The following is a 16,329-nucleotide window of genomic DNA, read 5'->3' as shown; positions in this document are numbered from 1 at the left end:
CATACACATTTGGTAGTGTTACGTTTAAGTTGGACTCGATGTTCTTAAAGGTCTTTTCCAGCCTAAATGTTCCTCTGATTTTTTGGTCTTTACATTCCATGATACATTTGTTCATGTATTTACAAACAAAAGAAATAAAAAAGGTGCTTTCAGCATTGCCAGTTTTTTCTAACTGCTTGTCTCTGTCTGATGCTCTGGCTTGCACAGTACTACCTGAGGCTATTTGCAGTGTTCTGGAGAATAATTTCCCCATTCAGCTCTAATAAACATGATGCATTGATTGTGGGAGCTGCACTGGAGTGAAAATTAACAGTTTTAAATGAAAGAATTCCTGTAATATATCAGTTGCAAAAGAAAGCGAGACAAAGGCATGGGCTTGAAAGAGGTACTCCAGAAGGAAGCAGTCTGATGCTCTAAGTCCTTCCATCTTTCTGCTTTTATACTCCACATTGAAATACTTGCTCCTTCTCACTGGATGAGGCAAGCTGGACTAGCTTTATTCCTTACGAAATCAGAGACCTCCAGGAATCCTTTCTCTCTTGGGTTTATTCAGATAACCCCAGGTCTGCTTTTACACATCTGCCAACAGTAGCTCAAGGAACCTCAAGACCTCCAGGTGCACCCTTTTCCCAAATATATCACAGCACTATTGGTATCAGCTGAGTATTGGTACAGTTGGTATAGCAGGCTATGCATCAAGTTGTGCTACTTTACTCTGGGGGCATCATAAATCTTCCAATATCATAGCAATGCTGACCCCTTCTTGTCACTTTAGGCCTAAGTGACCATCGGAGAGGATCTGGTCTGCCAGTAAAGCTAATTCCTCTGTGAAAGCACATTTTGTGGTGCCCAGGTGGCCATTGAAAGACCCACAGAATCATTAATCTAATTTGAATTGCATGTCAAAGAGTTGGTATGACTCATAATCATGTCAAGAGATAATCAATGAAAATAGAGTTTGAGATTTTCTTTATGGTCTCGCTGACTTAGTCCTGCCACATACATTCTGGAGTCTAGATTCTCTTTCTTCTGCTGCTTCTTACTAATCATGAGATTCTATAAAAAGACATTTCATATGTGAAAACATGAAGGGAGAATTAGAGAATCCTGAAGAGTTGTGTTCTAATTTGCTGTATTTTTTATGACATCTTCACAGTCCTCTGTTGTGCAATCAAAATACAGGTCAGGTGCATATGTCTTAAAGTAATAAGGAGTGCTGGAACAGTAAGAGGGTTTGCCCTTCTTCAATAACATATCACAGAGAAATGAGGCTCTGCATCTTGGAAAGATTTTCATCAAAGTCTGTTCTGGTCTGTGACACTCCTGAAGACCATCCTCTGTCATGACGTTGGTGATGGTTTTAAGCTCAGTTCTTTTGGGTACATTTTCATGCCCATCCTAAGGAAACAGTACACCCCTCCATCATTTGAAAAAGTTCTTGTGGACAAGTTAGGGAAATGTCTATCATAAGGAGGCTAGGTATGTTTGAACATTCTTGGTGCTAGAGGGTGAGGTGGATTTAATTGCCTTTTGATGTCTTATCTAGCCCTCTAACTTTGTTGTAAAATCTAACTGTGAAGATCCATTTTAATCCAATGTAATTAGTGCTTATCACACTCTCTTGGAGACAGATCATTATTATACAGATCAGCTATCATCTTTGTAATATATTTGCACATTTAATTATAATTTTATTATCAGTCATGGAGGTCTTGGGAGGTTTATCTAGTTACAGCAGTTACAGTATGCATTTGAAAGTGATGTGAGCCAGCCTGCTCCGAGCTGAAACCAGGACTGCCTTGCAATGATCATCCAACCAACTGTTAATGTGTTCTCTGTGAACAGAAACAGAGCAGAATCAGAGAAAGGAAATGGATCAGGCACAGATGGTTACTGCTGATCAGGAGAAGAATGCCTTATGCCCTCATTTTGATCTCCAATCACATCATCATCCCTCATACCAATTTGCAGGCAGTCAGCAAACAGCATTGTTGATGGAGGATATGAATGTTGATTTATTTTAAGCCTTAGTACTATGAAGACCTCAGAGAGCATGAGACAAGTTCTTACAGAGTGCTTCTGTACTACCTTGGCAACTATAAAAGACAGGACTGATGCAGCTGACAGCAGAGAAACTTCAGCAACTTAGTCCTCCATCAAACCCTTATCATGAAGGGTCAGAATGGGTTATTGTCTTCTAGAAATCCAGTGCAAAGGAGGTATTTTTTTTTTAAGCAAGCTTTTTTCCTACGAGAGCAACATTATTGCTAGGAACAAACCAACATTTTTCTTCATCTATTTTTTTTTCTTAAAGGACTCAGAAACGAGTTAGCTACTTTCTTCCAAGTCTAGATACTGCAGTGATAAAGTCATCAGAATCTCACAGAGAAATGTATAAATAAGACCTTAGTTTCAGAGTACTGTCAAAGCTGTTCCCTCAGATTTTGGATTCAGGGTTGGTTATTGTCTCTGTCACTGAAGTGTTTACCTGTTAAAACAGTCATTTCCCACTTGTTCCCCTTTTTTCACTATTTTCAGAGAGACACAATCAGACAGAGTATCTGGTTCAGATGAAGGCAGTGAACACAGTGGAAACAACATAGACAGTGTAAAAATCAGGCTCTCTTAAGATGCTGCAGATGCTCTTGCCAAGCAGAGCAGCGCTGATAGCATATGAGCACTGCAGATACAGGCAAGAGATGCAATCCTGGAAAAGATGAGTGTGGCCAGAGAACAATCTCCCCTCTTCACCCAGATGGCATTCCCATTTTCCAGGGTACCATCCTTCAGCACAGACCTCCTGGGTTTAACTTCTGATATGTTAGCCTAGATGAACTGTGAACATTTGTAGACAGGGTTTTTATGCCTGAATTTAAATTGTTTAGCATAAACTAATCTCTGTAAGAGTCTCAGTTTTACAACTGTAGTCACCCAGTAACAAAGCCCTAAATTCCACTTCCCAGGGTGAAATATGACACTATGGCACAATGACACTAATTTAATAGATCCCTTGTTAAATGAATGGACTGTCTTTCATGATCAAGTCTGGGACTCACAGGAAAGAGATTAGATGTTGACCTGCTTCAGAGTTCTACCTGCTTACTACCCTTGCACCCCCTTTCCTGCCTAAGACAAGCAGACCCAAACTGAGTTGTCTCTGAGAAAACACAGTTTGGTTCCTGATTTATTTTTTTTAAAAAACTGCTTCTTCTTTCCAGGTCACACTTAGAAAAATTCTGGGATTTCACAGAAAATGAAAAACGAAATCCCCTTTTGCAGACTGCAGTGGAGTGGGCTTTAAACAGTAGGTTTTGTGTAGCTGACAGATTAAATTGGAAACAGAGCGAATGACATGCTAGAAAATGAACAGTCAGATGCAGCTGAGGGGAGGGTGTGAGAAGAAAGTGGGCTTAAGTTCTGTTTCCTTCAATATTAATCAGAGGTCAAACTAAACTGAAAACTTTCATTCTTTACTTGCAGATTTTACCAACAGCAGAAATCTATCCCAAGGTCTGAATTCTGCTATCTTTTCTGCCATTTGTAGACTAGAACACTGAGTCATTAATCTAGGAGAGGACAAACGTTTTAGGAGGTAGTTCATCCTTCTGTCTGCTTGCTGGCTTTTCTGTGACAGGTACATGTATCAAGGGAGTTCATTCTCACATTACAAGTGCATCACTGTGGAGGGTAGCATCTTTCTGTTTCTAGGAGCTGTCTAAGGAATAATTCAGTTCTTCATCAAAGAAACTCAATTGAGGAAATGACTAAATAGTCTTTAATGAAATAAACCATTTTTTTTCCTTGGTATTTTGCAGGCACATGTGCAGGGCATGTATAAACAATACATGTAGCTCTGGGGGATTTTAGGAGTGGATTTTTTTATTTATTATTAAATGATGGAAAAATTAACTGCTTATAAATCAAGAAGAGACAGACACATATCACAACATTCTGTTACTAGTCTTACTGGTGTATTACTTGAGGCCCAGATAGGGAAGTGTTCAGATGAAGCTCTTATCAGGGATCTGGCAACATGTATTAAGAAAAGGCCATCAGCACCTGAGGGAAAATCAGTTATTTTCTTCAGAAAGGGCATTTGTCCCAAATCAGAAAGAAAGTTTGATAGAAGTTCTTAGTTTCTCAAACTGCCATGGAATTGTGTTCTAGTTAATTTTATAGGTACTTCTTAATATGAAAGTACTTGTTATCAAAGTCTCAGAAGAATGTGACAGAAGCATAGATGTGTATCCAGATGTGAATATCTAAATCAGTGCTTTTACACCTTGGAGTTCATAGCCCTCATTCTGTGGGTCATGCACTCCCTTCTCACAGCCTCTGGGTCCAACAGCCATGTATGATGCACAGTGATTCCCTATACCTGTCAGTCACATTTTTCAGTTATAAGTCAATGCTGTGGAGAGTTTTAAAAAAATTGAGGTGGGATGTGGGGGCTTATTCTTTACTGGGCAAGAGAGAGTGATTACATTAACAATAAAATATTAAGGGCTAAGATTTGTCCTTTATGGGTAAGAATGTAATGTGAAAGGAAAAAAATAAGTATATATATTCTTCATTTTATACTTGTGCGAAGTAACACATACTTAATGATCTTAAGCACCCAACCTGAAATGTAAATGCTTCAGTTAGCACTAACATATCCAAGCTGTCTTTTGAATCCTTAATAAGATGCTCCAGAATAATAATAATTCAGTTATGAAAAATGGGATTAAAATGGACACAAATGTAACTCTGTTCCTGTTAAAACAGTTGATAAGCTCCCAGTCACTTCTGCATGCAGAGCCAGGATTACTATGACTTGGGATTTAATTCAAACTTTACCAGAAGTTACAGCCTAATAGGAATGGTCAAAGACAAGATCTGACACTTAACTTGCTATGGCATTTGCCACTCTGGCTGGTTTTATGCTGGAACAGTTCAAGGTGATTCAGCACCCCCCAATAATTTTGAGACCAGACTAAGAGATAATATGTTAATACATTGCACCTAAAAGCAGCTGCTCCAAGACTGTATAGGAAACAATTACTATGATTTTTACTGTTTTCTTAGATCAGTCTGGGTCTCATTGTGTTTTGAAGTCTACAGGATGTGGATTTTTAAAGGAAGAAAGCATTCCGCCTGCAGCAAACCATCATCTTTAACTGTCGGGCTGCCCTGTGGTTTAGCATGCTTCAGTGAATTGGCTTTGGTTGGAGCAGTTTGCTCAGAGAACTGAAGCTAATGTGGGGTGGGAAAGTTCACAGATGACACTGCTTTGCTTGTTCCTGTTCCTCAAAGATTTCATTTAGTTATTTGATTCAAGAGCTTGGAGAAAAATGTTTTAGGCAGTTTACCTTTTGTTATTCGTAGTTGTCTGCTGAGAAACAGCAGAAAGAATTTTTATCACAAGTAGAAAAGGAAATGGAAAAGGGATTCATCCTGGCTGTGCTCTGAGAAGGTGCCTTCCACTTGCACAAGCAACTTTTCTTTCAATCCCCTCTTAGAAGCAAATTTATGATTACATATCTTTAGGTGGCTTGTGACTCATGATGAATGTTAAATCCTTCCCTAGGAGTGGAGGATGTGGTTTTGGGATTCGAAATACTAATGTAGCTCCAACAGCACTTAAGAAACTACAGATGAGGGGAGGTACTAAAAGGCTAGAGAGAATATAGTAACAATAATCAGAAGAGAGTGCAGTTCCCAAATGATGTATGACTTTTAAAACATTTTCCCAATTTTGGACCTCACAGGATGAGAGGTGCATTTCATTCAAGAAGGAAGCATGTGCATGTGACCCTATTGCTTTCTGACTTGGAAGGCCTCTAGTTGTGAATTAAGATAAATAAAGTGAAGTTGGAAGCAAAAAGCTTTCTCAAGGTGAAATCGTAGCAAGAGAAAAATACTCAGTATGTGCCGAGTCCTCTGTTAAAGTTCTGTATGGACAGAAAAAGATGTATGTTAACTACAAGGTTGATACTTTTCAGCTGATGAGTGACACTTCCTGCTTAATATTGCAATTGGCTTTTAATTATTTGGAAGACTGGCTTTCCTTTGTGGCTCCCAGCGACTATTCATCTTTTTTTCTCTCAGAACGTATGGAGTAGTTCTACGCAAACAGGAACTTTTTACAGTGAAATGGCCATTAATTCTTTCCAGCCTCACCATTCCACTTTTGCAAGGAATCATAATTCAACCACCAGCATATGCTTTATGCTAATGCTGATATTATGCTACAGAATGGCCTGCCTCAAGAACCTTTATTTATCTATGCAAAATCTAGTTCAAATTATGTTGATGTATCTTATGTTTAACCACATGCTTTCACCACAAAACCCACAGTCAAAGAAGAATCTTCCTGCATGCGAAGAACTAGACAAGCATGCATTAATCTCCTTTAAATATTGTGAAAAATCAGTTCATTGTGAAGGTGTTTTAAGACCTAACCTGAAAATGCATATTGCAGGCAGTCACAAAATTGACCTCTCCAGCTCTTATTGTAACTTGAAAAGTTGGCTCAAATTTATGCTGTGTTTATGCTGAGACACATTAATTATTGGGTGTTGTCTGAGGCATTTAATTCAGCCATTTGAATCCTGAGAACAAAAGCATTGCTAGAAAGGGAATGCAGTCTAGGGACTGTAGCATAGGGTAGGGAATCAAACTGGAGCTCTGTTCCTCATACCTCCATCAGCATGATGTTCAGTGTCAGCTATTTCAAGCAGAGATGATGCAAAGACTGCTGAAATCAATAGCACTTTCCCCATTAACCTCTGTAGACTTTGGATCAGATACAGATGTGCTGCAGAGCTGTTTCATCTCCCATGGTGTGTGTGCATGTGCGTGTGTATGAATGCTTGCAAGGGAGCAGAGTGAAGCAATTTCTTAAATATAAAAAGCATGAATAAAGAGGCCACAAAATCTCTGTGTATCAGCATATATTAGTGGTGACTCTTACTTAATTGCTCTCTTATGTGCCCACTCATTCACCAGTGCAAATTCACACACCTAGCAGTGCTTATCTGTTGCATACTTTCCTCTCTTCCTTATGTTTTCCCTTGGTTTTGCTTTGCTGCTTCAGCCATGTTTAGGCCCCACCCATACACAGTGCTTTCTTCCTAGCATCTTTTGATAGGGAATTCATCTTATCCTCATCTGTGAGCCCCTTCCCTTTTACTAGATACACCAAAAAACCAAATCTCTTGTTTTGGTTGTGGGCATCAGGCCTGTTGCTTAGCTCAGGCTGGCAAGGTGTCAAACATATATATATTGCTAGTTATTGATGAACAGTAAATGCTTCCCAGTGATCCTTTGTGCTGATTGTCATTGTGCTGCTGAACCCACCCATGCACAGTTTACTGGTGTTACCATTGCATGTTTCAGTTCTGCCTTTAAGAACAGTGAATTTCCAAATACCCCAGCTGGAATATTGTGGCATTCTACTGGCTGGTTTTTTCACCAGAACCGTCTGTGTTTATATTCTAGATTCCAGTAACTAAAAAGTTCAGGGACCATCCAGGGCACAGGTTTTAAGCCAAACAGTCAAGCAGGACTCAGAGCTATGGATACATCATCTTTTTTTTATTTTATTTTTTTTTTATTGTCAGCCCTGCTAGAGAGGCACAGAGCTGAGAGAGGATACCCTAAACAAAGCAAGGATGCATACCTGCAGATTGCAGATTGTTTTTGATTGTGATCTGTTCCTCTTGCAGAAGCTATACAGGAAAGAAATCAAGCCACCTTTCAAGCCTGCAGTAGGACGGCCAGAAGACACCTTTCATTTTGATCCAGAGTTCACATCTCGGACTCCCACAGGTTGGTAAGGTGGCTCATGGTCAGTGCATCTTTTCAGTGGGTAAATTCATTCTTCTTCCCCTTCCCCATTTCAACAGAGTCTAAAAAAATCTGATCACCTGTGACTGGTTTATTCTATTCTATTCTATTCTATTACTGGGTTTTGCAGTATCCAGCAGGAAACAATGACTGTTTAGCATTTCCAAGTAAAGAAGCTCATAAGCATTTCACCAGCTTGACATTAATTTGTTTTCAGGAGGGATGGATTCTGTGTTTTTAATAGGAAAAGCAGCTATTGGTTTGCTATTTTACTGCTCCCATCACTGCTTATATTAGCTGAAATTAACTATTTTAAATTACCTCAGCTTCAAATAGCTTTGTGCCTCTGCAAGATGTATATATTCCGTAGATGTTTTCTTAAATTGTGAAATCCCATATACTATAGACTGTAGGAAGTTAATACATGGTTAAAAGTAATGAAGAGTCATAAAGAACTCAGACCAGTGGAGCCATGCCAACAGCAAATGTGGTCCATAGTATTTAGAAAATCTTTGCTGTGAGAATGGTGTTCCTATAATTTCTGTTTCCTAATAGGAATGTTGCATCTCGTATACTATATAGATGAAGGCGATCACTGCTCAAAACACTGTTTTTTCACTCTTTCAGCTGAAAGCAGTAATATCAGTAACCTGAGTGGCAATCCCCGTTATAATGTTGCCTCTTGTAAACGTGGATAAGCGACATTTATGCCTGTGATATTTCTGTACAAAGAAGTATCTATATATACCTTCTAAAATGCAAGAATGTAATTGCTGTTGTTTGTAAAAGACTTTGAAGACAGTAAGCATTGTAAATACCACATAGTGTAATAACCAAGTATAAGGTCTCAAGCTTCAACCCTCAAACTGCTCCAGAATGGTTACAGTGAGAGTGAAATATCTGATATTTCATTATGAAAATGCCTGCATTACAGCAAATGAATAAGAGCTGAGATTTCCTGTAATTTTTGTTCAGTTTTATCATGACCTTCAGCATTCTTCTTAAACCTATATTCAAAGCCTGGCTCAAATCTCCTTTAGTGGGGTGTGAAATAGCAGCATCTATGCAAAACCTGTACCAGTACTGACTATTAGCTTTTGTTTTGTTTTGTTTTGCAAGGATGCACCAGCTTTCACAAGCTATACAAATATTACACTCTGATTATTTGGACAGAACTGGAACATCTACCAGTCTCCAGTATACATTAGTCATGTTCTGACATTCCTTTCCCACTGCATGGAAACAAAGTGTCTTTGGATACCAGAAATTTCACATCTTTGATTTTAGCTTTAAATCATGTTTCAGAGGAACTAATTTCTCTGAAGTACTGCAAGTTAGTCTCGACAGAAGGGCATGCCAGTGCTGCCCTGGAAGGCCTCAGAGAAGCATTGAGAGTTTTGTTTGCTTTTTAAGTTCACACTTCATTAGTTGCATTGTCATAGAAACCCTTGTACTTCATGCATGTGCTGATGCTCAGGGTTATATTTTATATTCTACATGTTACTACTGCTGCCTAATTAATTTTGCTATCTTGTACAAGACACCGGAAGGTTTGGCTGAGGTGGTGGGTCAGGAGGATTTCAGTCCACAAATGTTTCTACTGTTGGGGCAGCATGCTGTAATTGTCAGGGATGTCTTAGGCTGGCTTTACTGCTGAGAAAAAATATGCAAAATTGCATCTGAAGTATCTAACTTTCCTCCTCTGCAAATATGATAATAATTTTTGCTTACCCCAGGGAAGTGTACTGAAGGAAACTATTTAAGATTTATAAAGCCTCCAAAAATCATGTAAAGTTTGATGCTGTAGTGGGATAAAGTATCATGACTTTCACAGGGACAAAGATAACCATTATACAAGATCTATGTTTGCAAATGGGTCTAATTCAGACAGACAAAATTATCCTGGATTTATCGAGACTAGAAAAATTATTTAGGCTTCATAGCTGTCAGTTAATTAACATGATTTAACACAATTTTGTACTTCTTTTGGTTTGACATTTAATTCCTATGATGGGCATATCAGTTGGTGGTGATGAATATTTAATATCGAACACCATATAATCAGTAATTCTACAGTGTTTGGTAAAGAGATTGGCAGTGAGTTATGAAGGAACAGTTATTTTTAAATAGAGGTGACCTAGCACTTACATTTTAGAGCCAAATCACAGCTTTTCTGAAGGTCAAGAGCATTAAGATTTCAAGTATTGTCACTCTTTTAAAACACAAACTTTTTTCCCTCCTAATTAATCTCTCTTGGAAAATCACTGCCGTGTATAAGCCACTCTAAGAAGTACCCAGTGATGCAAGAGGTCTGGTTTGATTCATCCACGTATTTGTGAGAAGAGTGCCCATCAATAAACTGGGATAAAAAGGCCACATCAATTTACCAAAAGACAAGCTTCTCCATGTAATTTGCAGTGAGGTCTGACTTCTTGTGCTTATTTCTGACTGCTGTCAGAGCTGAGGTAGCTTTGTAATGAGATACACAATTAGCTGCAGTCCCGGTTTTGTTTGTTTCTGAGCAGGCAATTTGTTTTTTACCATCTTCTGCCTTCAGATTCTCTGTCCACTTGACTGGTAGATCTATACAGGGAATATCTACATAAGGAAATACATTCTCACATTTTCCCTGGACCCCGAACAATATTCAGTCTTCCATACTATTGCCCCACATGCTAATGGGTGATGTTCATGGTGTAGGCAGGTGAGTCCAAGGGATGTATTTTCTCTAGCAAAACTGGGTGCTTTACACACTTCCTGCAAGGAGTTATATTTCTAAAGCAAGTATAGCTTTGTAATCTCACTGTGGTAAATCATGTTACACTGGAGATGTGACAGGGAAGTGAGAAAGAAAAAGACCCCCAAAATAAGAACAAACAAAAGGTGAGCAAATTTTAGTAAGATAGGTTTTATAATACCCAGCCGGTTACTCAGCTACCAAAGAATGGTTTGCAACATGACTCTTTCTTGTATGAAAATACCTGGGACAAAATATACACTGGGGAGAAAGAGCTCTTCAGAGTTTTTCAGAATTTTAAGTGAAGCACAGCTCTCCTTGCTTTGTCATGCTGTTTCTCTCCCTCAGCAGTGGTGCAGGTACTAGGAGCTGCTCACTAGTTGTCTCATTCTAAAGGTAGAATAATTAAGGGCTTTTTAATCTCCAGCCATTCATCCCCTGGATTTAGCATGCTAAAGAATGGGGAGAAAGTCTTCATGACAATTAGTTAAAATGATCATAGTAATTTTGTTCATCTGAGAACAACCAGCATCTTTCCTGGAGTAGGTCCCAGATCCTAAAGCTGCTCCAGAAAATCCCTATGATGCCATAAGCCACCATGTGGTGGCTTTAAAAATTTTTCACAGATCTTGAACAGAAGGTGGTAAAATGTAAATAAATCACTATTGGGTGTAAAAAGGAAAATAATGATAGTTCTCTTCCCATTGGAAGAGATAAAAGACTTAAACTAGTTGTACCAAAGCAATCTCTCTCCTCACTTTGTCAGGCTGGGAGATACTAACTGGCTTTACTGACCTTGGCCGCACTGCTTTTGTTGTGACTGGCAGAGGTTAGTCTCTTCTCCTAGGCAACCAGTACCAGAACAAGAGGACACAGTCTCAGGCTGCGCCAGGGGAGGTTTAGGCTGGAGGTTAGGAGGAAGTTTTACACAGAGAGAGTGATTGCCCATTGGAATGGAATGGGCTGCCCGAGGAGGTGGTGGGGTCACCGTCACTGGGGGTGTTCAGGGCAAGGCTTGACAGGATGCTTGGTTGCATGGTTTAGTTGATTGGGTGGTGTCGGATGATAGGTTGGACACGATGATCTTGAAGGTCTCTTCCAACGTGGTTTATTCTATTCTATTCTATTCTATTCTATTCTATTCTATTCTATTCTATTCTATTCTACTCTACTCTATTCTATTCTATTCTATTCTATTCTATTCTATTCTATTCACTTCTCTGTTATCCAGAATGCTCTTTGGCCTTTGTAATTTCTGTAGTCAGACTATGCTGTGAAGGGCAAGTGCAGCATCTTTTTCTCCTCTCCCTAGATAACCTCTGCTAAGCCAAAGAAATTCCCTGCCTTGAGCCATCTGTCTTTCTCCTCATCTCACCATCCTGCACTTTCTCTCTCTGTGCAGACTCCTGGCAGAGGCCACTGCTTTGCATATAAATGAACATGCACTGTGAAAAAAATATCTGGGTCCAAGAGGAGGGATCCTTGCAAACAATTACCCTGCATTGTTCAGATACAGAGCAAAGGAATGGAGAAGGCACATCAGAACCTTGACCTGGATGTGAATTATACTCACATATCTGTGAGTTTAGCAGGATCTCCTGTTGAGTGGCAGGGGTAACTTTCCTGAAGGTGCTGTGCTATTCATTTCTGGACTGTCATGCAGCAAATAAGGTCATTTTCTTAATTCTCTGGCAGATTCCCCAGGTGTTCCTCCAAGTGCCAATGCTCATCATCTTTTCAGAGGGTTCAGCTTCATTGCCTCTAACTTGGTGCAGGAACCTGCACAGCAAGATGTGCACAAAATCACCATTCATCCAATTGTGCAGGTACTGATGTTGATGTTACACTTCACATGTGATGGGCAGATGCATGTGTGCATGGTACATTTAAACTGCCTCACCATTCTCACTGGTGCTTCACAGCCACCCAGTGCAGGTAGAAGGTGTTTACATGCTGGATGTAGGAGATAGGAAATGAGAATTTTTCCCCAAAGGCTTTCATCTTTAAATTCACATTCTCTGCATCCCTGACAAAGGAAATAGGAATCACACCTCTGTGATTCTATTGATAGGACTAGGGGGAATGGAATGAAGCTGGAGGTGGGGAGATTCAGACTGGACATGCGGAAGAAGTTCTTCACCATGAGAGTGGTGAAGCCCTGGAATGGGTTGTCCAGGGAGGTGGTTGAGGCCCCATCCCTGGAGGTGTTTAAGCCCTGGCTGGATGAGGCTCTGGCCAGCCTGATCTAGTGTGAGGTGTCCCTGCCCATGGCAGGGGGGTTGGAACTAGATGATCCTTGTGGTCCCTTCCAACCCTGACCGATTTTATGATTCTATGATTATGGAAATAACAAGTGCTTCTGCATACCTGAAACACTACTCCAGTTGTGCATACAGGCTGGGTAACAAAGTGTTGTTTCTTCGGTGAATGCATGTCAATCTCAACAGTTTTGTCTTCGATTATGTGATATAGTCTGTGTTAGCAAAGAAGCTTAATGAGCTGCTGCTGTAGGTTCACATAGGCATGAAGCCAAAGCTTCTGGGAGTAAGAGGCCACTGTGTTCCTGTTCCTAATGCACAAGGGCCAGAAGCCAGATCAGAGTGGCTCAACAGGGAAAGGGCTCTTGCCAGACACATGGTTCTTTGCTGCCATTCCCCTACAACATGCTCTCCAGTTACTGTAATTTAAACCAGAAATAAATTGCTACCAATGGCTCAGTGCATCAGAGGAACAGTGAATCAGGATGCAATAAAGTTTCCTACAAGCAAAAAAGTCCCTCTCCTTCAGAGGTATACATGCCTCAAGGAAAGAGCCCCTGGCTATGGCTTTCATAGTTTTTCATAGTTTTCATCCTTTTCTTAGCAATTTACAGTGGAATGTGTCATATTCTTAAAGATTCTCTTATGCAGACAGTAAGTGCAATGTTACCAAAGCAATTACATCCCAGATACATTCCTGTGGTTCACTTTGTAAAAATATGTCAAATGTTAAAACATGCATGTCTTGTAATTTTGAAGGTGCTGTGGGGACTTTGCTAATGAGGTTACATTGTTTAGGCAAAGGATCCTAGAGGATTTTTAGAGCTCCTGGTCATTTCTTGAATCCTGGGAAAGAATTTGCAGCAAGCCTTCAGAATGGGTTTTGCCATCTAACCAATCCACCTGCCCAGTCATTCTTCATGGGCCGTATGAATCAGTGATGCCATGTACTACAGATTGTTCTACACCCTTAAGTAAATACAATTTGAAATTTTAAAGTATTTTCCTACTACTTTCACTAGCAAAGTATTTGCTTAAATTAAGTTGGCTTAAAATAGTAACTTTTCTCCAACACAGAAATCATAATTAAATGCATCCTGGACAAGGACTCCAGTGATCTGGAGGCACAGCTCATATGTGAGGTACCCGGTTTGAAGACTGTGAAGCTATTGGTAGTTTCTAAGTTACTTGGTCCCTTGGTTATTAGAAATTAATTTATATTGTCAAGATATGTGGGTTCATCAGAGCATTTGGACCCAAAGTTTCCTGGAATTTCTAATAACAACTGATTGTCAGCTTTCCATGAACAGTTTAGAAAGTCAGCGCTTTCTTGCCATTACTCCCCCATGAACAACTCCATCTTGCAGACTGGAAAAAAGTAAGACAGGAGGGGACACACTTTTTAAACTAAAAACCTCCAGTTTTTTTTTTTTTAACTCATCTTAAAAAAATTGCAAACAAGAAAGCTCAGGGGAGGAGGTGAGGTCATGCACTTTGTTTAATAAGACAAAGCTAGTACTAGTTTTTGCACACCTATGCCCTTGTAACTTCGTTTCTTTTGTCTTTCTCTGTAGCAGTTACATGGGAACAACATTCACTTTACAGATGGATACGAGATCAAGGAGGACATAGGAGTTGGATCCTATTCAGTGTGCAAAAGGTGCATTCATAAAGCTACAGAAACAGAGTTTGCTGTGAAGGTAAGACAGCCTTTTGCTAGATGCCAGAAATGTGATTGAAACTGCCCTGCCAGCCTGGGCATCAGTGTGGTCAGTGGATGTTTTGTTGGCTTATTTCCTGTTGGTGGGTGTTGCTCAGTATCGGTTTTTGTCTTTTGTAAGGTGACAGGTTTCATGATAAGCCTTATATTGTTTGTCACACCTGAATCTCATGAAGTAAAATTCCTGGCTGGAAAAAAAAAACCTTAACAGTTTTGCACAGAAATCCTGCTAATAATTACATTCACAGTCCTTGCAAACTCGACAAGATTTCTAACATATTCTACATTGAATCCTCATAAATCATTGAAATAGCATGAAAAATTATTGCAGACTTGAAACAATTTTATTCTTCCTTCTCAGGTTATTTCATTCTGACATTTTTTATTGTATTTAGACAAATTTGTCAGTGAAAACCATGATCACCTTCAGAAACAGATTTCCTTTTGTCTCCTTGACATTCAGCACCAATGTGCTACACAAAGAGGCAAAAGGCAATCTTCATCTGAGGTTTAAAATATTAATGCAGTGGAATGTAGTTGGCTGTAAAAGACAAATCAGTAAACTTCAGATTTGATCAAGCAATATGACATAAGACAGAGTCACTGGAGCTGCAGAGGCCAGGAAGCTGCTAGCATGTAGGTAGGAGGGAACCTTTTCTGATAGGGAAGAACTTCAGTCTATTAAATGCTATTACAGAGGGCAGAGCAGACCAATATGTGTGGCAGATGATTGTGAGGTTACAGCTCACAGGAAGAATTCCAAACATTCAATTTTGTTTAAGAAAAAGGTTCAGCAATTAAAACACTTGTGTCAGACAAACATTTCACAAAATCACAGAATGTTAGGGCTGGAAGGCACCTTGAAAGATCCTCTAGTCCAACCCCTCTGCCAGAGCAGAATCACTTATACCAGATCACACTGGAATGCATTCAGGTGGATCTTCAATATCTCCAGAGAAGAAGACTCCACAACCCTGCTAAGCAAGCTGTTCCGGTGTTCTATCATCCTCACAGTGAAAAAAATTTTCCTCCTGTTTCCATGGAGCTTCCTATGCCTCAGCTTCCACCAGTTGCCCCTTGTCCTGTCATTGGGCATCACTGAGAAAAGCCTGACTCCATCCTCTTGGCACTCACCATTTACATATTTATAAACATTAATGAGGTCACCTCTTAGTCTCCTCCTCTCTAAACTAAAGAGCCCCAGCTCCCTCAGTCTCTCCTCATAAGGAAGGTGTTCCACTCCTTTAATAAATTTTGTGGCTCTGCACTGGACTCTCTCAAGCAGTTCCCTGTCCTTCTTGAACTGAGGGGCCCAGAACTGGACACACTATTCCAGCTGCAGCCTCACCAGGGGAGGAGAACCTCTCTCAACCCACTAACCACACACCTTCTAATACACCCCAGAATGGCATTGGTCTTCTTGGCCACAAGAAAGCATTGCTGGCTCATGGTCATGTTTTTGTTCTTGTACTACAGAGACAAGATTATTAAATAAGGAATTATAATAATGAATTTGAAAAGACAAACAGTTAAGTCATCATTCTGTGTGGCCTCATGGGAACAAATTGTTTAAATGAATATAAGAAACAAAGTAACCCCTCAAAATCAGTACATAAAGAAATATATTTACCAGGCTTGCAGAAAATGAGGGATTCTAGCCAACTGCAACTCAACTTTTCTTATTTTAAAAATTTACAAAAGAAATGTAAACTCAGTTGTATTTGCTATTAAATGAGATGACAGCACCCTCAAGAAGTCCATGAGATAAATAAGCTGGAGGCAGT

General features: G+C 39.7%; 1 protein-coding gene across 1 annotated transcript in view; it reads left to right on the top strand.

The window, feature by feature from the left end:
• The window catches only part of RPS6KA2 (ribosomal protein S6 kinase A2), a 168,754-nt gene that overhangs the window by 128,914 nt on the left and 23,511 nt on the right, over positions 1-16,329 (top strand). Inside the window, exons 12-14 of the mRNA XM_054162776.1 lie at positions 7,710-7,812; positions 12,263-12,393; positions 14,400-14,525. Of these exons, the coding sequence (XP_054018751.1) occupies positions 7,710-7,812; positions 12,263-12,393; positions 14,400-14,525 (360 nt within the window). The remainder of the gene's footprint in view (positions 1-7,709; positions 7,813-12,262; positions 12,394-14,399; positions 14,526-16,329) is intronic.

This window comes from Dryobates pubescens, chromosome 6, assembly GCF_014839835.1.
Source record: "Dryobates pubescens isolate bDryPub1 chromosome 6, bDryPub1.pri, whole genome shotgun sequence".
NCBI lineage: Eukaryota > Metazoa > Chordata > Aves > Piciformes > Picidae > Dryobates > Dryobates pubescens.
Note: the sequence above shows the minus strand (reverse complement) of the source record. Positions and strands in the feature narration are given on the sequence as shown.